Below are 23800 nucleotides of genomic sequence, written 5' to 3' on the forward strand. Positions count from 1 at the left end.
ACCAGCTTAGCTTGTATATACGATAAATAAATGGCCAGCATGAGGTGATACCATGATTTCTAGCACTGGTGTTTGCGATGGATATACCATCAGAATGTTTAAGTAATCCTAATGGTAGGATTGAATGTATTTGGTCGGCTTTTTCGAAAAAGCATGAAAAACAAAAATAATTATATTTGACTTGAGGCTAATCTAACAAACCAGCCCTTGTTTATCGTCCTCAGTTCCAGTTTCTGTTTAAATAACTTTTAAGTTAGATGGTGGTGTTATTAAGTTATGGATAAACACGTCACACAATTATCAATAATTTAGAGAAAATGAAGCAAGCAAGAAGAATTCTATGGATGTGTTTGGAAGATGCCTAATGAATGGAGAGACAATACTACAATAGTAATTGATACACTAGCTCATCCCTACTTCAATTGGATTAGGAAAGAGTTCTACAATGACTAGTGCACGTATGCAGACCACTTCATCTTTTTTATCTTCTTTTTGAAAGAGACAACGCTGTTTGTGATTATAGTTTCAGTAATGAAATCAAGGCAGAGTTAGGTTTCAGTAATGAGATTACTAGCAGTCTAGCACCATGACTATTGAAGTTAAGGCTTGTAAGCAAATCGGAAAGATAACAAAATTGCAGTTTCCTAAAAATTTCTTATCAAATATCATAAAGTGGGAGAGTTAAGTGGAGGAGGGATGGATGTTCCCCCATTTCCACTATAAAATAGAGGTTGTGCGAGGGCCAAAAGAAAGCAGTAAAATGTAGCAGCTTGCAGTAGCAAGCGCAGAGGGATAAGAGAAATGTAAGGCAATTACAAAGAGAGGGAGTTGAGTGAGGAGTTCCTCCTCCTTCATAGTTGTAGATTGTAGTTTTCTCTCTATATAATGAAATTGGCTGCTCCATGGACATAGGCAAATTGCCAAGCCACGTTAAATTGTTTTGTTGTGTGTTTGGGCATCAATCACCGACCTAACATTTTCAATAGCTTGATTATATATTGGTCCCAATTGCATGATTTCTTATTGATATTTTAACAACTAGAAAGGTTAAGAGATAAGAAATCTTGAACAACTTCCACTCGGAAGAGAGATAAGAAACTTGTACAAAATTGGAAATTCAATCTCTCAAGGTTTCTATCCTTTGAAAAATCTGGTATTTGAAAGGTGCTCACAGTTGCTAAGGTACTTTTCAGTGATTTTTAACTCCAGAATAATAAATTTTGAGCGATCTAAGTTTGCACTTCCTTACTCCAGAGCTTAACTAATCTTTGAAATGTCCAAGAATATCCCTTCAATGTCTTCATTTCTCTAGCAAAATGCAAGATTTCTTTCATTCTGGTCGAACTCTTTTCCCTAGGATAGTTGGCTGTGTTTGTCTCGTGAAGCCATGGTTCCAAGTAATTGAATGTCTTTTCACATGTTGATTAGCAAGAAAAAACAACACCCTAGCTATGTGGCTCAACATGCGTCATATTTCAATGATGTTAAGCATTCTCCTAGAGCCTAAAATTGAAAATCTTAGCCATGTTTGAGTATCGAACGATCGAGGTCAAATTACGCATTCCTAAATGCTCAGCTGATTCAAAAATATAAGCTATCAATGAAACAAATTTCGAAGAAATTAAAAAAGAAGAAGTTAGTACCTGTCTTCCAGAACCATCCTTTCCATGTTTGCAGCTTCCTTAAGAGCCCTTCTCCATCCCTCCACCCTCTCCATCTGATCCTTGAAGCGTATTTCAAGCTTAGCAAATTCTTCACCAAATTGCCCTGTTTGGTTCCCCACCTCAGATGGATCAACATCGTAGAAAACTGGGAACACTAAGTGCCCAACAGTTCTTCTACGTTCCATGATCATCAAGAGTTCATCAAGACACCATCTTGAAGAAGAGTAGTTTTTAGAAAACACAATAATAGATGATTTTGATTCTTGAATTGCTTTCTGGATTTCTAACTCAATGTTCTCTCCTATCCGGATCTCATCGTCGTCTCTGAAAGTGGGAATCCCTGCTCTAGTTAAAGCTTTGTAGAGGTGGTCGGTGAAATGTTGGCGTGTATCTCCACCTCTAAAACTCAAGAAGACATCGTAAGTAGTTAGCCCTGGGCCTCTGAACGAGGGGTCACACGTCCGGGTTGTCAAAATAGCCCCAGGAATTAAGGAGAGAAAAAACAAGATTAGGGTCACTGGGTTGAAAGCCATGGGTTTGATGAAGAGAGGCAAAGATTTTTGAGTTGGATGGATGAAGATCTCTCTTGATTCTTTGGGGGAAGATATCGAAGCGGCAACGTTTCGGAGGGTTTTCCGGCGGAAGGAGGAAGAAATTCAAAAGGTTCTCTTTAGAAATTAGAACTGTTTTCTGCCTGCGTTCCGTCTACGTGCAGAGTGAATTAACTTTTAAACAGTACATACTGAATTATAATTCACCATGCAAAACTGCGCAAAGTGAGTTTTTACTTCACTTTGCACTGTTATACTTTGCACAGTTCGGCTTATCCATGTTAAGGATCAAACCAGTCTAGCCTGAATCTAAATATATTAGACTGGATATGATTCAGTAAAAAAATCAATTTGTTTTTTAATTTTTAATTATATTTTATTTAAAAAATTAATATTTAATATTATTCAATGACATCGCATCAATTAGAAAGAGATCGCATGATAGTGTAGTATTTACAAAATTTGATCGTAATCCCAATTTTGTTCCTGATGTTATTTTACCTGATTTTATTGAATGCTCAAAAAACCATGAAAACTGTAATCCTTGTCGGATGAATTTATATAAACTATTATTTATTTCATGATGTAATAGCAGTAGTTAAATCTACAATATTTAAATTAAAAACCATCAATATTAATATATATCTTTTTTAGTTATTTCATAATCTCAAGTTGAATATCATTATAAACTAAACACATTAAATTATCTTTTGTTCAACCTTAAATTCAACCACAGTTTTAACTAAACATATATAAATACCAAACCAACCTTAACCAAAAGTGCTTTTTATAAAACAATTTTTTAAAACTACAACCGTAAAAGTTACCACACTACCAAACACAAATGAACCAAAAGTTTTATGAAGAATTACTTTTCAATCCTCATACTTTCCTTCTTTTTTCTTCACTGTCATTATAGGTTTTGTAATTTTCATTTTAGTCCAAGAATTTATTTTCTTGATATTTCAGTTCTCAAGAGAAGAGAGTCTTTGGATTTCAATAGAGAAAAGAGAAAATCATTGGTTGATATCAATTTTATTCATGAAAAAAATTAATTTTAGTGTCAATGAAATTCATTAAATAAAAAAAATTTAACGATGATTGTTTCAGATCTTAATCTTAACTAGAAAAACAAATCGAAGTCGAGAGAAAAAAATCTTTTTTTGTTTTGGTTTTGCATTTTTGAACTGTTTTGGATGGCTTTTAGGTTTGATAAATGGGTTTTTTTTGGGTTTTAAAAGGTATGTTTTAAATGTTTTTAGATGAAAATAAGTTTTTAAACCACAAGAAAATTAAACTTGAATTTTCAATTATCACATTAATAGCTGGATTTTGGATAGGTAGACGACACAACATATGCTTCTTCTTCTTCTTCTTTCAATAAAACAATGCTTTAGTTTAAAAAATAAAATGGGTGAAAATTAATAGTTTGTGAGAAATATAAAAATTAAATGATAAATCACTATTATGTCGATATTGATTCAAAAAGTGAAACTTTGCCCGATTGTTTTTTTATAGTATATTATGATATTAATGAAGAATTAATATTATTATTTTTCAATATTTGCGCTTGGTCTAGTATGTTTAATTTCAATTTTCAATATTAAATTTTTGTATTTTATTTAATTTTAAATTGATCTTTTTATTATATTTATCATATAATTAAATTTTAAAAAATAGAATCTATAACTTCAATCATAAGTTTAATTAGTTAAATTGAGTTGACTTCAATTGATTTAATCTCAATTTTTAAAAAAATTATCTGTTAAAAGAAAAGTTTTGGTCCGGGAAGTAGCTTTGTATGGACCTAAATTTTCTTTATGAAAAAATTACTACATACCTTCTATTTTTTTTAGCACATAAGCACTTTCCAACTAATTTTCATAAATTATATATTTACACGCCCGATAACTTAAAATAATTATGAAAAGATGACGCAGAAACACAATTATTCTCTTCTCCCTCCGGCCAAAATCAATTTCCCTAATCTCTTAAGATTTCCCAAATTCCTTAAATTTTTAGGATTTTCAATCTGATGCAGTTAATTCCTCACGTTGCCTGTTCTAACTTAATTATGTTTGGGGGAACAGTAGTTGTCTAGCTGATTGAGTGGGGGAAGATAGAAGTGGAAGCAAGGTAAAAAGCAAAAGGGTGTTGTCCTTTTGTCCTACTATTATTATTTTCTTTGAATTATGTTCTTTTGTAAAAAATTGTATGGAACATATTTTTAAGGTATATACCCTGATATTTAAACCCTCTGCCTAGGGTAAGTCCTTTCAAAGCATATATACCCCTTTAAAACATCAAATCCACATGGTTTTGATAAGGAAAAAAAAATGATAGACAAATTAAACAGGGAATTGCAACCCCTATTACATCCTGATATCTATTCTTATTGATGATGAATCAAATATAATGAACTCCAATTGTCAAGGAGTGAGCAACGAGTCAGCACCCCAATTGCGGCCTTCACAAATCTTCCGGTTCTTGTAATGTTTGATTCACATATAACAAAAATCTGATTCAAACTGATCAAAAGCTAAAACATGCGGTTGAAATACAAAGACAACACCAAAGCATTGAATAAGTTGCAGCACATCATCGCTGTTTACGAAGATAAAAGTTTGCAAAATAGTATTATTATTCAGTTCCAAGAACAAGGAACTGCAGCTGTGGCAATGACATATATCCACAAGAGTAAAGGGCTAAAAAGATAAACTAATTCTTTCAAAGAGAAAGATAATGAAGAAATGCTGAACAAATATCATTTCATTTAAATGCAAACACATCCATCAAAGCCATACAAGCCAGAGAGAACTACAAGGTACACACAAAATGCTAAGCAAGCAGCTCCTCACGCATCTCATATACTCAGACTTCTATATTGGAGGTTTACACATACTTTACCATCCATGACAGCAACAAGCAGAAGAAGGAAAAAGAAAGGGCTTTAGCATCCGATGACCAGAGAAGTTGCGTGAACATCACCTTTTTAATGACCCGAGTTAGAATACCCCCGAAGGTAGATGATTTCAGCATCCAATCCCTGCAGCATACACCCATCATTTGTTGTTGTGTTGTGTTCTCCTGTCTTGACTTCTACAAGACTAAATCACAGTCAAATGTGATAGGTCAATTTGTTGTAAAAATCTTCCAAATTTGCATAAATTACATATTGCTTTGCTCAGTTGGTGCTTTCACCGCTTAACTTCCATCTTCTGTTTCCATCCAGTAGTCAAGCTTAGAATAAGCAATAGCAGATTCTGGTTTTCCATCATTGGTGTACACTTAAATAAACTGACTTCTGAGAACCAATGCAACACCCCGAAAAATTTCAGGTGACAAGTAACAAAATCCATCTCAGGTGCAATACATTAAGAGGCTATTAGGTGGTTATATAAACTTGTTGAAAGGCATATATGCTAGAAGATAAGATCTTCTTCATCCATAAAATTTCTGTAGATGGCTTGAATTGAAAGCTCAGGTTTCCTACTAAAAAAAGTAAAATCATGGTTTAATCGTGGTGGTGTGCTAGAAGCTCAAGAGTGAAACGAAGGCCACCACCCCATTGCACTACTGAACAATAAAAGGAAGACCTAACTGCATTAAGTAGATAGATTTGCAGCTAGAAAATATGCTCCCCAGAAAATTGTCTCCTTGACTTGAGGTTGTCCAAGAACTTCTTTTAACTAAACCTCAAGATAAACTTAAGAGCTTCTCAGAAAACAAAAGGTTGATATAAGATGGCCATCCTTATGCACTAAAGATGCCAGCATAAATAAACTCTAACTTTTACTACCTATTTTCCAATTCCAAGGATTTGGAACCTTTTTTTTACCAGCCTCACGCAGAGCCAAGTATCATTGAAACACTACCCTTAGCTGACTGCAGGCTCCTTCCCTTACCATAGTTAATATTATGTGCCCTCTGCAGACCATATATCGCTCTCGATCTCTGAAAGTGTAATGCTAATTGGTTGCCATCCTGATGGATGATGTATGATCCATTTTTTATAGCCAATTACCATGTTCAAGATCTGAAGGATGTCGCCCAGAGCATGTCCTTTCAAGCACTTTCTCTTTAAAATAGTACCTGCTTCATACCTGTACATCGCATAGGAGAATACACGACAGCATTTTCAAAGTTAGAATTGAAACTCAGAAAATCAAATTGAGTTGAAGAAACTGGTGAGCTTTACCTGCACTGAGAAGCCAAGATTGCAGATCGTCCGGCAGAGGATATCAGAAAAAGTTGAATTTCATCCCATGTTGCTTTTGGGATTTGTTTCGGGCTGCCACCAATAGGGTTGACACATTTCCACAGTTTCTCATTTTTGCCAACAAACAACTGCATCGCACCTAAACTCTGTGCCACTACCATCTGATGCTCGATGGCACACTCAAGGGCCTTCTTAATGTCAGTGTTACGGTGCTTCTGATCTCCATATCTGATACAGTCAGCTATATTTGTTTCGGTTGGCATTATCTTTTCACTTTTAAGGGTGTTCAAGGCAAGCAAGACCACACCTATAAGGCCTTGAACGTATTCAGAAGGTTTTGGGCATCCTGGACTCCCCCATATAACACTTCCTGGAGTAACACTAACCCCCATTGCTGATGAAGATGATGACAGATATTCTGGATGACTGGAGTATCTATGGTTGGGCATCTCATCCTGGTAAATTGATGGTGAGTTATGTGCCATATTTCCATTTTGCGAGTTACTTGAGCTTACAGATCGGGGAAGTTTCTTCTTGGAATCATGTTTTACCTCTGGATTTCGTCGTTGAGGGTTAAAGTTGATGGAGTATCCAGAAATGTTCAAATTACCAATATCAGGCGCACTCATATATGGTGCAGGCATAGAACTTGTTCCGTTGGGCCTGGCAGGCATTGGAGGAGGACCACAGGGGTGAAGATTAGGAGGATGATAAAAACCACCTGCTGCAAAGTCAGGTTGCATCGCTGAATTGTTTGGCCTTAATTGCTGTGTATAATGATTTTGGTGGTTGCCATTAACATAGGGGACATCACACCAAGTAAAATTAGTATTTCCATGAACAAAATCCGGGGCAGGTCCACTGAGGGGAACTCTAGGGAAATAAGTACCCGGTTGGTGAGAGTTTGTATTATGTTGATCTTCTTGGGTCCAAAGAGGCACACTTGTTGTCTTTGATCCATTTGTCTGGCTTGGGCTTCTTCGGATGTTTTTCCCTTTCTGTTTATTGTCATAACCCCTTGCTGTGTAAGGAGACTTCTGGTTTGCCAGATACGGATTCTCAGAATAGGAATCCGCTGGTTGTTTTAATTGTGCGGCATCAGACAATGGAATCTGTGACGTGTCTGAAGTGGACATATAGCTATTACTATCAGGTTGCAGTGATTCACCTTCACTGAGAGGCGGTCCTCCTGCCAAAAGACTTGTCCAGAGCCATACACTCTTTGCAGCCGCAAGAAGGGGTGCGGATGCTTTCTGGGGCTGTGCCAGAAGAATATTGTATCTCCTCATTCGCAACTGATGAAGAGCATTAGAGAAGTCTCGATCACCAGAAATTAACAAATAATTAGCAGGCGCGGCATTGTCCACAGCCCAAAACAACATATCAACAAGAATCTTCTTATCACTTGCATCTTTAACACCTGTTCATTCACATATAACATTGCAAACTACAGTGAAAACCATATCCAAACATCAAATCTTCTAAAACATAACAAATAAACAGCAAAAAAGACTCAATGTTCAAAAACCAAACCATCCAACTGTTGTTATAACATATTCACATATAGTCAACCCGCAATTTCCTATTTTAATAACAAAACTTGAGATATAATAAAAGAAATCACCAAAAATCAGTCAGCTATGCAAATCTTAACAAACCCTTTCTGTTCAGTCAACTCAGTCTTTTAGACAAATAATATAATCAACCCCAGCCCAAAATCAATCGCACCGACACCAAGAAAGCCAAGATATCGAACAAGATCAGATCTTTCTTGACTAATCAATAAGAACAACACCAACAATCAAACACCCCATGAAGCAAAATCATCAAAAAGTATAAGTAAAATCAAGATACCTGCAGGGACATGATTGAGAGCAATCCCAGTACTAGAGAGCGCCTGCTGAACAGCAGAATTGATACGATGTGTGTCACCATAAGCAGAAATAGAAACAGGACCACAATAATTCATCTTGACAAGTGCTGAGCTTATGTTTTGTGCTATGGCATGAGGGTCACAGTCTCTAGGTACATGACAGTTCTCTATGTCCCACCAAACTGAAATCTTGGCGGTCACATACTGTGCCTCTGCTCTTCCTCCTCCGCCTCCTCTTTCTCCTCCCATTTCTGACAGAGATCCCCGGCAAAAAAGGTGGTTTTCGAAGCGGAGATTTAGAGGGTGGTGATGATGAAGATGTGGTTTTGGTATCTATGTTGTGCTAACCTATCTTCGCTTTGTTGGAGAGAGAGAGCGAGGGGAAAAGACGACGTCTTTAGGTATTGGATTCTTGTGTTTTGTGGTTTGGTGGCTTTAAGCTAGGTAGTGGGTTCGTGGAGGATAGCTTAGATTACGGTTATGCCCTCCATAAGTAATTGTTAATTATTTAGTATATCCAACATTGTTAATAAATAATTATTCATTACACTCGAAATTATAATTATTTTGGAGAAATTATTCGGTCGGAAATTATACTTGTCTTTCATATTAAGATTCGTAAATATTTTTTATTAATGTGCTAAATAAATATTTCTTTCCTTGTTAAGATGAATTGGGTTGGGAGTTGTTAAAAAAAAACTTTATTAATAAAATGTGTGATTATAGATAACCAATTAAAATGAATATATGAAAATATAATCAAGTAATTATGGAAATGAGATATAATATTTAATTATTTAAAGTTCTTGATTTCATCCGGTACTTGATTGTTATTATTTTTGTAATTAGTGATTTTATTGACTATATTACAATCTAGAATAATTGCTTTAATTTGTATTTTCATGTGGTTTGTTTAGTTTGCAAGGATTATGATTTTTCTATCTTTGTATTCTATTTAAAGTCACAAACCATTTTAGATTAAGACATCAAAAATATATTAATTAAAAAAATTAACGAATAATATATTTGTTCCTGAAAAAAATAAAGCATTAATCAGTTCATTAATATCCATATAAATTCATGATAATTTCTTAATCAACATCATCTATATTAAATAAAAAATATAAAAATAAGAAATCCCTGGTAGCTCCCATTTTTGTTCCCTAATCTTACAGTATTCAAGACTCAGATTGTTAGATAAGAAATCTCAGAATTCTTTAAAAAAATAATTAAAAGAAGGAAAGGTTTGACTTGGTCAAAGGTTTGGTTTTGACGTGGACTACATGGTTTTCCAATTAAATCTTGGGCTCGGAGTCAAGTGGGGGGTTTGTTGGGTTATTATGCATTGATGACCGATACTGGTTTTGGTTGATGGTTCAGTGGTAAGAGTTTGGGATCAAGAGGTTTGCTTTCTCTATAGTCTCAGGTTCGAGCTCTAGGCTGCTCATATGATGGCCACTGAAGACTTATATAGTTGTTAATTTCAGGGCCCGTGGGATTAGTAGAGGTACACGCAAGCTGACCCGGACACCCACGTTAAACTAAAAAAAAAAAAAAGTCTGTGAGCAATTTTTTATATATATATAATCATCATTTTTTATTAAGAACATGACTATATTTAAACAGTATCCATTAAAAAACCAAGAAAAATTATATTGAGATACAAAAAAATAGATAAAATAAGTCACAATACCAGTAAATCCTAAATATACGAGCGGTGATTATAGAATTTCAATCTATAAATATATGATGGAAGATCGAGATAAAAAGGAAGATCAAGATTTGCAGTACCCATTTGAAATATAATATTCTTTTAAACTAGTTATATATTTATAATATTATTTTAAACTAGCAATAAATTTTATGCTGTGCAGAAAAATAAAAGCTTCTGCAAAATAAAATAAAAATGAAGAAACCCTCTTTTCCATTCTTATTATGGTAATTATAATTTAATCCTTTTATATAGTTTTTATGGGAGCTAATCAAGTAATCAATCCACGAGATATGAAGATTAATTAAAATCTAGTTTAATAATTAAATAATTTCTCAATCAAGAAAAATAAATAAGGTTGATAAAAGAACTAAATTATAAACATACTGCCCTAAGAATTGCCATAAGTATACATATATGTTCCTTGCTTCTTAAGGAAAGTGTTAAAGAATTTGTCTGGTTTGAATTCCTGGCTTCTTCGACAATATTGCACTACGTATACATATATGTTTCTTGCTTCTTAAGGAAATATATTTATGGTGAAGTTTTTATATATATTGTTGCGCTAATCACGGCAAGGATAAGTATTTTTTATAGTATGATTATAAGTTTAAGTCTGCTGAAAATTACTAGAAGTTTATATAATTATTAATTTTATAATTAATAAAATTAGTCAAGGTGTGTATAAGTTGATTCAAAATATAACACTTAGATTAATTGAAAAAAAAGTTATTTCTCACAGTGATTAATTAGCCAGCCTCCTCAAGGAGAGGAGAGCAATTGAATATGGCATTTGACAATATCATGCTAACGTAAGATTTGGGGATTTTTTTGGCTAAAGAGAGCTAGCATAAAATTAAAATCTACAGAAAGTCATATGAGGGAGAGAAGGAAAAGTAAATTAAAGAGTTGGACCCCATTGCACTGCTTGTCCTACTCAGAGACCGAGTTGAGTTCCCTCTAGTGGAAGTAAAAGTAGGGACAAGAGTACTTGACTTTTTGATCTAGAGGCAGCTCAACGCGTAAACGCACGTAAGGCCATGGAAATTTAATTATCCCCGTACTTTTAAGGTGAAAATATGAAATGGTCATCCATTTAAAAGATTTTTTTTAAAAAATTAATATTAACACATTAAAATAAAAAAAATACTAATTTAATATTTTTTCAAGAAAAATATATTTTCAAAAATATCCAAAAGAGAAAGTTACCGCACTCCTAAATGATTTTTAAAAGATATTTTTCAAATTATTTTTTATCTGAAAATATATTAAATTAATATTTTTTAAATGTTTTTCAATGATTTTGACATATTAAAATTAAAATTAAAAATATTATTTTAATATATTTTTAATTATAAAATACTTAAAAACAAAACATTACACTATGTTACATACTATCATGAAATGAAATGTGTTATCTTATAGAAAATATTATAATTACCTTAGTTATTCCATGTACCATAACCTATATTATTAAAATTATTATATGAATGTTGCTCTATTCATAAATATAAAGAAGAAGGCTGACACATTAGATTAATTAAGCCCTCTTATTTTACACGAAACATTATTCTATTATCTTTCTTTAATTATTACAAAACATTGAAATATTTTCAATTAAGTTTTTCTATATATAACAAATAGATTCTCAATCATATTTTTTAGTTAGTTTATGTTGAAAAAAATTGATTAATAATCATGTAAAACTTATATGATTTTTATTTTTCTTAAAAACTCTCTAATTCTCTTAAATTTCTAATTTTTTGCTTTACATTGTATAAAATTCTTGTGAATTATGATAAACCAAACTATATAAAGAAACACAACATGTCATATATATATATTATAACGTGCAGAGATTTTTTTATAAAAAAAGAGAAACCTCTTGATTTTGAAAACTAATATAGAATGATCTAATTAAATAAGAGTCCATCAAATACATGGGACCTAATCAGATTCTCTGTTTAGAGGTTTGCCCTTAAGTTTTTTGCATGGAAACCTGCGCATTCCCCGGAAAACAATTGCCAGTCAAACACGTACAAACGACCCCTTGACAGAAGGCCCATGAATTTCCTGCAAGGAGCCCTAAGTCCAGGACACCTTAGGTACGATCGAGGAGGTCACACAAGATATATACGTGTGTGTGTATGCATGCATGTATGTGTGTGTGTGTGTAGATTCAGAGAGCGTTCCCGTACCACCATTTTAACCCAAGCTTCTTGACAAGAGATATAGACGAGGTGTCTTAGGCCAGAGCAACCACTGAGGCACCATCACCCCTTATCCGCGACAAATGGCTCGTGTAAAATGTGCACAGATGCATGGAGATTCAGAGGTCAACAAATTACAAATTCTCATAAATCATAAGTTACACTTCTATATACGTGGAGCTTTTACTTCATTGATTATAAGCTTCGAAGTTAGTGGCTATATATCAATATTGCAACACAAAACGTGGGAGCCAATTACCAGCACATTTTGCTTACTAGCTAGACACCAGCCATATATGCACTAGCTGCAAGGAGTCGACAATGGTATGGGTCATATATGATCATTGCACCATCGATCAATGATTCCCTAACGGTTAAGTACATGAGAGTCGGGATTAATTGTATCGATGTGCTTAATTGTGTTCACACTTTTTCCGATTCAAACTATCAGAAGAGCTATTAAGTTTCGCAAATAATATCAATCATGTATTCCCTAACGTACGGTCCATGCATGTTTGAGATTTGTTTCCATATATTTCAATTGCAACAATAACTAGAGGTTTGAATTCATAAATGAAAGTTAAAATTGTTATCATAGGTTGTCCTAATGCATGGTATAGATAAGGTTAGGGAATTTAGATTAAAAGGTGTTTGGTCTGAACGACAAAATAAACAAATATATATATAAATGGAGTGTTGTTGATAAAAGAAAGTTAGTCATATAGATTGTGACTAACTAATTAAGATTAACTACATGATATTGAGCTAAAAACCATATCATAGTAACATGCGCTTCTTAGTAGGAATATCTTTTGATTATATATCTAGTCAAATCATACCCTTAATATATATACACAAACACACATGGTTGAGACGCGAGGGTCTCCTGGAAAATCAGTTTCCATAAATACTTTGCAATTGCTTATAATTGTGAAGGTACTAGCCAATTCTTATTCATGAGATGGTAACAAACAGATAAAGATACATAACATGCCCAAGATAAAGAGAAAAACTAAACTGAAAAATTCACCATAAAATGCAAAATTTATATTTTGATACAATCATCTAGTAATTATAAGTCGTGGGAAGGAAATTAAGATACATGTGCATCAACAAGTCCAAGTCAAGTTTTGATTCCAAACTAAACATACTTGGTAGACCAAGCTGCGGCCATGTCAGGTCTTTGCGAGCCCGGCCGCGGTCGAGTCTCGAGTTGAAGATACAGTGAAAGCTCCTGCTGATCTTGAAGGAGATGGCTGTTACGTTCACATACATCAACCAGTGACCAGTTTAGCTTGTTAGGTGCTGAAGCTTTTGACAGTCAAGGGCAAACTTGCTTGGACCAAAAATAATTGTTGGTGGCAAAGACAAAAACTGTGGACCTAGATCATGAATATGTCTGGAAAGCTTATGAAAAAACCTAAACGAATAAACTGTATTAGGAATTCATGCCAGGAATTGCACCATCTAAATCACACATCAAATATGTTGTGTGGTCTCGCACCATGTGATGGTGGGACCACCACATTAATTGTCAAGAGACATGCTGTCTCTTGGAATTTAAATTAATGTGGGTCGGCTACTGTAGACGCAGTAGAGAGAACAGATTTGAAAGAGAAAAACAAAGGAGAAAAACGTGAGAAAGAAAGAAGAGGAGGCAGCAGAGCAGTCTGTCTTCTTTCTTCGATTTCCAGTTCGTTCACCGTTAGATCGGGCTGAGATTTTGACAGCAGCTTCTAGACACATTCCTCTTCATTCTGAACGGTTGGATTGAAGATTGGTGGTGTGGAAGCTGGTCGTTTTGACATAAAACGGGGATGTCAGTGTTGTGAGCTTTTCTCTAACATTACTCTTTTTAATCTTGTTATAATCCGAGAATACGTTGTTCTTGATGATATATATGTTGTAGCCCTTAGTTGAATCTGAGGAAGAACAGTTGTGAACCCATTATTTGTGATAGTGGAAGTTTTTAGGTGGACTCCGGTCCCGTGGTTTTTCCCGCATCGGGTTTTCCACGTAAAAATCTTGGTGTTGATTTGTGTGATTATTTGTATTATATTTGTTCATTGTTTGATTCTAGTTTTTACTGCACAAAGAGGGAAAAAGGATTGAGACTTGTGAATTGTGAATTGTATTCCGCTGAATTAATCCGGTTAGTTGTCCCTAGTTTTCCCAACAAAGTGGTATCAGAGCATTTGGTTGTGTAAATTGAATTCTTGTGCAGTTAAAATGGAAAAGGAAGATTCGGGTATGATAAAGCTCACTTCCTCAAATTATTTTCTATGGAAAACAATGATGGAGGATCACTTATATTGCAATGATTTGACTTTGCCGATTGAATGTAAAGGAATAAAGCTCGATGATATGGATGATGTAAAATGGAATGGACTTAATAGAAAGGCTACCGCTAATGTTAGAAAATGGGTATCTTCTAAGTCCATTAATCATATTTCTCAAGAACATGATTGCTATAAAGTTTGGAAGATGTTAGAAGAAACATTTGCCAAGAAGAGTGCACAAAACAAGATTTTTGTAATTAGAGACCTTGTGAATTTGAAGTATAGAGATGGTGAAGATGCTTCAGTACATATAAATGTATTCCAAGGGTTCTTGAATCAGCTGTCATTGATGAACCTTGAGTTAGCCGATGAAATGCAAGCATTAATCCTATTGAGTTCATTGCCGGATAGTTGGGAGACTTTGGTAGTGTCACTTAGAAATTCTACTCCGAATGGAAAGCTCACTTTGAAAACAGTGAAGGATTGTATCCTCAATAAAGAGAAGAGGAGGAAAGGGACAAGCACTTCCAAGTCCCATGCACTTGTTATAGAAAGTCAAGGGAGAAGTCAAGGGAGAAGTCAAAGCAGGTTCTCTCACGGCAAGCAAGATGGAGAATCCAGCAATAGAAAAGGCAAATGGAAGCCAAGAGGAAGATCTCAGTCAAGGAAGGGTTTTAAGTGTTATTATTGTGACAAGCCTGGGCATAAGCAAAAAGATTGCAGAAAGTATAAAAGAGATAAAAAGGGTAGAGATGAAAACAAGAATGAAGAGAATGGTACAGCTGCAGTTGTATCTGATGGTGATGTTGCCATTGTGTGTGATGATGGCTGTGTTAATCTTGCATGTCAAGATACCACCTGGGTTGCAGATTCAGCAGCTTCTTACCATGTTACACCCCGGCATGATTTTTACACATCCTACACTGCTGGTGACTTTGGTCAAGTTAGGATGGGAAATCAAGGGATGGCTAATATTGTGGGCATTGGAGATATTTGGTTGGAAACCAATACTGGGTGCAAGTTGCTACTCAAAGATGTTAGGCATGTGCCTGATATGCGCCTACATTTGATCTTTACTGGTACTCTTGATGAAGAAGGCTATCACAGTTACTTTGGAGATGGTAAATGGAAGCTCTCCAGAAATTCCCTAATTGTTGCTAAAGGGAAGAAGATGGGTCTCTACATGTCACGAGCCAAGGTGATCAAAGGGGAGGTGAATGCAATTGAAGATTGCTTTACTGATCTATGGCATAAGCGGCTTGGGCATTTGAGTGAGAAAGGCCTTGACATCCTTGCCAAGAAGAACTACCTTCCTTTAAAAGGTATGAACTTGAACACATGTACTCATTATTTAGTTGGTAAACAACATAGAGTTGCATTTCAAAGATCACCTTCATATAGAAGGTCACATGTTATTGATTTTGTTCATACTGATGTTTGCTCAATGATTGATAAGTCTCTTGGAGGTGCATTGTACTTTGTTAGTTTTATTGATGATCACTCCAGGAAGATTTGGGCCACTTGTTTAAAATCCAAAGATCAGGTGCTTGATGTCTTTAAGGATTTTCATGCTAGAGTTGAAAGAGAAACTGGTAGAAAGCTTAAATGTGTTCGAGCAGACAATGGTGGTGAATATAGGGGTCCTTTTGAGAAGTACTGCAGGGAACATGACATCAAGTTAGAGAAGACAGTTCCTAAGACTCCACAACATAATGGAGTGGCTGAGAGAATGAACAGAACAATTGTTGAAAGAATTAGATGTATGCTCTCTCATGCAAAGCTGCCTAAGTCCTTTTGGGGTGAGACAATGAAGATTGCAATTGCCATGATCAACCTTTCTCCATCAGTTCCTCTTAAGTTTGATGTTCCAGATAGAGTTTGGAAAGGAAATGACATTTCCTATGCACACTTAAGAGTGTTTGGATGCAGAGTATTTGTACATGTTCCAAGGGATGAAAGGTCTAAGCTTGACAGCAAGACAAAACAGTGCATTTTCTTGGGCTCTGAAGATGATGAGTTTGGCTATAGGTTGTGGGATCCAAAGGAGAAGAAAATTGTGAGAAGCAGAGATGTTATCTTCTTTGAAGATCAAACCATTGAAGACTTTGAACAGAAGGAGAAAATAGAGTCTACCACTTTTATTCCTTCTAATTCAAATCCAACACCTACTCCACAGTTACCTTTGATGCCTGCTAATCATGGGAGAGACTTGCAAAATGATGAAAATGATGGTTTTCTTAATGAGCCATTAGTTGGTGATCCTGAATCAGCTAATGATGATATTGATGTTATTCCTGAACAGGTTATGCAGGAAGCTCCAGATGAGCCACAATTGAGGAGGTCAACTAGACCTCACCAACCTTCCACCAAATACTCTCCTCATGAGTATGTGCTGGTTACTGACGGGGGAGAGCCAGAATGCTTTGATGAAGCTATGTCACATGAGAAGAAAAGTGAGTGGTTAAAAGCAATGCAAGAAGAGATGAAATCCTTGCATGAAAACCATACCTTTGAGTTAGTGAAGCTTCCTAAAGGTAAGAGAGCACTCAAGAACAAATGGGTGTTCAGGTTGAAAATTGATGAACATTGCTCATAGCCAAGGTACAAGGCAAGATTGGTTGTGAAAGGTTTCAGTCAGAAGAAGGGTATTGATTTTGAAGAAATCTTTTCACCAGTGGTCAAGATGTCTTCAATCCGAGTTGTGCTTGGCTTAGCTGCTAGTTTGAATCTTGAAGTTGAGCAACTTGATGTGAAAACTGCCTTTCTCCATGGTGATTTAGATGAGGAGATCTACATGGAACAACCTGAAGGGTTTGAAGCAAAAGGTAAAGAGCAGTTAGTTTGCAAGTTGAAAAAAAGCCTATATGGGTTAAAGCAAGCTCCAAGACAATGGTACAAGAAGTTTGATTCTTTCATGGTGGATCATGGTTATGACAGGACCACTTCTGATCATTGTGTATTTATGAAAAGGTTTCCAGATGGAAACTTTATTATTCTCCTGTTGTATGTGGATGATATGTTGATTGTTGGCCATGATGCTAAGAAGATTCAGATGTTGAAGGAAGAGTTAAGCAAGTCCTTTGCAATGAAAGACTTAGGACCGGCAAAACAGATTCTTGGCATGAATATCACACGTGACAGGAAGAAAGAGAAACTTTGGCTATCTCAGGAGAGATATGTCCAAAAGGTACTTGAGAGATTTAACATGAGCAACTCCAAACCAGTTTGTTCTCCACTTGCAAGCCACTTTAAACTAAGTTCTAAGCAGTGTCCTTCAAGTGATGAAGAAAGAGATGAGATGAAAAAGGTTCCTTATGCATCTGCAGTTGGTAGCTTGATGTATGCCATGGTTTGCACAAGGCCGGATATAGCTCATGCAGTTGGTGTGGTTAGTCGGTTCCTCTCTAATCCTGGTAAAGAACATTGGTCAGCAGTGAAATGGATACTCAGGTATCTCAAAGGTACTTCTAGTTTCAGCTTATGTTTTGGTAATGATAAACCTGTGCTGGATGGATACACAGATGCAGATATGGCTGGTGATGTTGATTCTAGAAAGTCCACATCAGGATACTTGATGAATTTTGCAGGGGGAGCAGTCTCATAGCAATCAAGGTTGCAAAAATGTGTGGCATTATCCACTACAAAGGCTGAATATGTTGCTCTTACTGAAGGGGGCAAAGAGTTGTTATGGATGAAGAAGTTCTTACATGAACTTGGCCTAGTTCAAGAGAACTTTGTGTTGCACTGTGATAGTCAAAGTGCAATCCATCTCAGTAAGCATCCTATTTTTCACTCTCGGTCAAAGCACATTGAGGTTAGATATCAATGGATTCGAGATGCTATGGAGATGAAGTCATTTGTTGTCGAGAAGATCCATACCGATGACAACGTGTCAGACATGATGACCAAACCTCTACCGAGAGAGAAGTTTGAGTTTTGCAGAAGGGAAGCAGGCTTATCAGAGCCTCCTAAATTGAAGTTTACATATTGATCGTCAGTATGGCGAATTCCTCACATGGTGCGTGAGGGGGAGATTTGTTGTGTGGTCCCGCACCATGTGATGGTGGGACCACCACATTAATTGTCAAGAGACATGCTGTCTCTTGGAATTTAAATTAATGTGGGTCGGTTACTGTAGACGCAGTAGAGAGAACAGATTTGAAAGAGAAAAACAAAGGAGAAAAACGTGAGAAAGAAAGAAGAGGAGGCAGCAGAGCAGTCTGTCTTCTTTCTTTGATTTCCAGTTCGTTCACCGTTAGATCGGGCTGAGATTTTGACAGCAGCTTCTAGACACGTTCCTCTTCATTCTGAACGGTTGGATTGAAGATTGGTGGTGTGGAAGCTGGTCGTTTTGACAGAAAACGGGGATGTCAGTGTTGTGAGCTTTTCTCTAACATTACTCTTTTTAATCTTGTTATAATCCGAGAATAAGTTGTTCTTGATGATATATATGTTGTAGCCCTTAGTTGAATCTGAGGAAGAACAGTTGTGAACCCATTATTTGTGATAGTGGAAGTTTTTAGGTGGACTTCGGTCCCGTGGTTTTTCCCGCATCGGGTTTTCCACGTAAAAATCTTGGTGTTGATTTGTGTGATTATTTGCATTATATTTGTTTATTGTTTGATTCAGTTTTTTACTGCACAAAGAGGGAAAAAGGATTGGGGCTTGTGAATTGTGAATTGTGAATTGTATTCCGCTGAATTAATCCGGTTAGTTGTCCCTAGTTTTCCCAACAAAATAGTGTGAGAATTAACTCTTGGCTTGCAATATTTGGTGGATATATGGTCATGGAAAACGTTGACAATTAATGGAGATTATCGTAGATCAAGTGTTTTCTCCCACATAATCAGAGTGGTATAAAAAGGTATGCACTTCTAAAAAAAATCTGAATGATTTACAGATATCTAGTCTATCAATTTGAACTAAAAAATACTGAAAGATTATCTATGTCCTTCGCAGGCCCCATCAGAAGTAATGATACAAGACGTTAGCTTCAAGAAAATAAGAGGTATTGCTCTACAACTTCAGTGGTTGCTTGGCTTTTTTTGTAGCAGTAGCATCCCATGCCAGAAGCCAGAACTTGCAGAAATTGACCTACCCTGCTATACGTACTACAATATTGTTGCAACTTCAAGCCATAGCTAGAGGGGAGTTAATGCGGAGAATATCACATTCAAATTCCTTTCCTACTTCCTAATGTCTGGTGGGGCCGGGTTTCGATATATAATGCATATATAGAATAAATATATTTTTCTCACCGGTCTAATTTTATTTTTATTTGTGAATTTTGTACTTCAATCACAAAAAGCACCACTCATTATACAGTGGTAACTGTCCCAGAACCACCCAAACTATTTTATGAACAAACTGGCCGTATCAAAACCTACGCGTATCTATTATCTACCACAAATTAATAAAAGAAAGTCTTAATAAGAGTTTAGTTAACAAGATAGTCAACATTAATCTACGCTTTACATGATGGAGCAGGCATTAGGGTTCTCATCACTAAACATGTTGATGTAGTAGTCGTCAATGATGGACTCGCTGATAGTGGCTGTGACCGGAACTGCTCTAACATGATTCGGAGGTGCTTTCTTGTCATAAGCCTGTGAAACATAGGGGTGTGCTACTAAAAAGTATGGGACATAAGGCCACAGCTCTACCTTCTTCTTTGTTGATTGAGCTGCCTTCAACACTTTCTCTGGCTCCACGAACCCAGTCACGGTCACCTTTTGTTGCTTCATGTCTACTTTCACGGATTTAACACCTAAAAGAAAGATATATATTTTGTACGAAGTTTAATTTGTTTACCGAAAGAAAGACAGTGAAAAGAAGGCAAAACGCTAACAAACAAAGAGGGTTAAAAGAAGATGTACATGGAGCTAGCTAGCTAGCTAGAGAAGACAAGCTAGAATCCATGCACAGATAACCACTACCTTCAACCCCGTAGAGGACACTCTTGACCTTACGTTCACAGCCTTGGCAGTCCATCCTGACTTTGAGAGCTACGGTTTGCATCAGCTTCTTTTTCTTGCCTTTCTTGGCATTGCTTAGTAAATCAGAGAAATACTCCAAAGTTCCGGCAACTCCCATTGTGTTTAATTCTTTTCTCGCTCTCTAAAATATTGTTCTTATAGCCGATAGGACAGACTGTGCTAGCTATATACAAATACACACACACACACACACACACACACACACACAAAGTATGAGTTACTTCAAGATAAGTAAAGGAAGACTAGACTTTTCATAGTTCCTATAAGCGTGTTCCGTGATACAATGTTTTTAAAAAATATTTTTTTAGTTAAAAAAATATTAAAATAATACTTTTTTATATTTTATATTTCATATTTTATATTTTTAATATTAATATATCAAGATTATTAAAGTATTAATTTAATATTTCTTAAATTTTAAAAAACAGATTGAATAATTATTAAAAAAAAATACAGCCTTGGTATGGATGCTTAGTCCCATGCATGCACTAGAAAAACATATTTGAGTTCATTAAATTGAAAATCTAATTGGTAAAAAGTGGATGAGTGGGTAAGGATCGATGTCTATAATTGTTTCTTGGAGTTACGTGAACAACATTAAATGATCCGGGTGTGAACAAATTGAACTCTTGAATTTCTTGGAATTCCAGGTGTGAACAAAATTCTTTTAAATTTCCTGGAACAACATTAAATGATTTCACAGACTAGTTGACATTTGTCAGAATTAACAAAACAAACGCAGATAATATGTTTACTTGTTCCTCATATTTTGTTTTATAGTTATTGTTTTAAAATTATTTTAATACAGTAGTATTAAAAATATTTTTTGATACATTTTTAAATAAAAATTATTTTAAAAAAAATTTCTATCACAATAATAAATACTACCTTGCATTGATATAAATTAACTTTAAAATTTTTTTAAAAATAATTTTTTTATATCTTTATTTTTATCTTAAACAATTTTTTTTTATATTACCGTTCCAGATCTCTCATATAGGTGACTTCGTGATATTATGGTTAAGTGTGATTGTATCTAGTAATGTGATAGTAATTATTTTTCAAGTGCTATTTTGTTTTTCAATCATTTACTTGTTATTTATATTTTGTTTTTATAGTTATTTTTAAAAAATTATTTTTTATTTTTTTGAATTATTTTGATGTGTTTATATTAAAAATATTTTTTGATATATTTTTAAACAAAAAATATTTTGAAAAAAAATCTTTATCATAATGTCAAATACTACCTTAAAATGATATAAATTAACTTTAAAATTATTTAAAAAATAATTTTTGTATATTTTTATCTTAAACAAAAAAAAATATTTTTTTATTTATATTAACACTCATGATCTCATATAGATGCCTTTTTTTTTTGTTAAGTGTGGAAGTGTTTGATATTATGACAGTGTATATGACAGTGATATATATATAACAGTGTATATGATAGTGATATCACTGTCATAATATTAGACACTTCCATACTTAACCAGAAAAGGAATAAAATCAACTCAAATAAATTTATAATAAATAAATAACAAGAAAAAAATAAATTCAATTAAAAAAATTCATATAAAAAAATAAAGTTACGATTGCTAAAAATTAAAAATCCTATAAATAAATCTACTAAAAATTGATCTTGTATGAAAAAAAATCCCACAACAATATTCATATAATTATTCCAAACAAAAACAATTAAAAATAAAATAAAAAACAAATATAGTGAAAAAACATGAAAAAAAAATCTTCCCTTAATATAGTTGCAAGTGAAGCTAAAAGGAGGGAAAAAACAAATTTATTAAGCATATTAATTTAAAAAAACTAAGAAGAAAAAAGAAAAAATAAGAAGAATACATGCCTGAACATAAAGGAGAAGAGAAGGAGTTGAGGAGAAAGAAATGGATATTGATGTTTTTTTACATTTAAGGAAGAAGAATAAGAAGCAAGAGAAAAAAAAAGAAGCCCCGTCTGTTGTGAAATTAGGGACTCAAGACTTTTTATTGGGGCGTTTTATCATTCCGTCGGTAATTCTGTCTGTAATATTTAATTTAAAATTTCAATTCAATAATTTTTTTAGAAACCGTCAAATATCACCGACGACTTTTCCATCTGTCGGTGATTCCGTCTGTAATATTTAATTTAAAATTTTAATTTAATCAAAATTTTTCAGAAAATCATAAAATAATACAGACGACTTTTCAATCCGTCGGTGATTTTATTTGTAAAGAACTGTAATTAACAGTGCAATTGGGAAGTAAGCAGTTCAAGAGCTATCTAGAAAATACCGACGGATTTTTTCGTTGGTGATTTCCTTTGTAATTGATATGATGAACAATGTTCACAGTTTATCAATGATTTTACCGACGGAATAAATTCTGTCGGTAATTTTGTTGGTATAAATGACACGTCATTGTTTTTTTTGCTTTATTTTAATTATTTTTTCCATTGTAATTCTCTCGGTATATACCAAGAAAATATCTCCGTTGGTAAAATTCATCAGAAATTTACCAATAAAAATATTCCCTCAATATTTTCGTTTGTATTCATCAATTAATTTTTTAGTAGTGGATTGTTTTTCAAATTATTTTTTTGTTTAAAAATAAATCATAATAATATTTTTTTTATGTTTAAAAATTTATTTTGATATCAACACATCAAAATAATCTGAAAATATAAAAAATTAATTTAAAACAAAAAAAAAATTAATTTTTTTTTAAGAGCACCCATGACCCAGCTGCTAAGACAAACTGTTGAAAAAAAGTCTTCAGTAGTATACAAAATTTCTGCAGTTTCCCATCGTTGAATATATCCATCATCCAGTTTTACACTTATTATTTATCATTTATCTTTTCGATCGAATTGTTCTTTCACCCTACTTCCCACCCACAACGCTACCAAAACACTTGAGAAAAGTGAAGAATATCAAAGAATAAGTATATGTTTGGTGATTTAGCAAAAATAATGTTTAATTGAAAAAACAATAATTTCATTTTTAAAAATATTTTTTAATAAACTTAGAGCCATCTCAAAACATAAAAAAAATATTATGAATTTAAAATCTAAATTATGAATTAGATGGATTATCATTAGTTGACTTGTGTTTATTAAAATGAGACGTGTAAATTGATATTTCTTAAATTATATTATTTTTAATTTTTTCAAAATTAAATCAGATTTTAACACGGTTGACTTACTTAGTCTTAAATTTCACTCTTATTTTTTAGAACTCGTTCCCAGTCACAAGCACTGAGTTCGAGTTGATTCACCAACCGGACCCGAAATTAATAACGATCCTTT

General features: G+C 34.2%; 3 protein-coding genes across 6 annotated transcripts in view; all 3 read right to left on the reverse strand.

Moving 5' to 3' along the window:
* The window catches only part of LOC133693331 (disease resistance protein RPV1-like), a 33210-nt gene extending 30738 nt beyond the window's left edge, over nt 1-2472 (reverse strand). The window contains exons 1-2 of one of the 4 annotated variants that reach the window (XM_062114528.1): nt 1644-2470; nt 641-970 (exon numbers count right to left, since the gene is read on the reverse strand). In XM_062114528.1, coding sequence (XP_061970512.1) covers nt 931-970; nt 1644-2197 — 594 coding nt within the window. In that variant the 5' untranslated portion in view covers nt 2198-2470 and the 3' untranslated portion in view covers nt 641-930. Of the gene's footprint in view, nt 1-640; nt 971-1643 lie in introns of those variants that run through there. The other 3 variants (XM_062114527.1, XM_062114526.1, XM_062114529.1) reach the window with 3 other exon arrangements.
* Nucleotides 2473-4958: 2486 nt separating this feature from the next.
* LOC133694216 (uncharacterized) lies at nt 4959-8715 on the reverse strand. Its single transcript, XM_062115682.1, has 3 exons — nt 8289-8715; nt 6414-7854; nt 4959-6318 (listed from the first exon to the last, which is right to left on the reverse strand). The coding sequence occupies exons 1-3, from the start codon at nt 8554-8556 to the stop codon at nt 6132-6134; spliced, it is 1896 nt and encodes a 631-aa protein (XP_061971666.1). The 5' UTR covers nt 8557-8715; the 3' UTR covers nt 4959-6131.
* Nucleotides 8716-19742: 11027 nt separating this feature from the next.
* LOC133693535 (heavy metal-associated isoprenylated plant protein 24-like) lies at nt 19743-20606 on the reverse strand. Its single transcript, XM_062114764.1, has 2 exons — nt 20444-20606; nt 19743-20274 (listed from the first exon to the last, which is right to left on the reverse strand). The coding sequence occupies exons 1-2, from the start codon at nt 20598-20600 to the stop codon at nt 19979-19981; spliced, it is 453 nt and encodes a 150-aa protein (XP_061970748.1). The 5' UTR covers nt 20601-20606; the 3' UTR covers nt 19743-19978.
* Between the last annotated feature and the right edge of the window lie 3194 nt (nt 20607-23800).

The sequence above is a fragment of the Populus nigra genome, chromosome 5 (assembly GCF_951802175.1).
Source record: "Populus nigra chromosome 5, ddPopNigr1.1, whole genome shotgun sequence".
NCBI classification, from domain to species: Eukaryota; Viridiplantae; Streptophyta; class Magnoliopsida; order Malpighiales; family Salicaceae; genus Populus; species Populus nigra.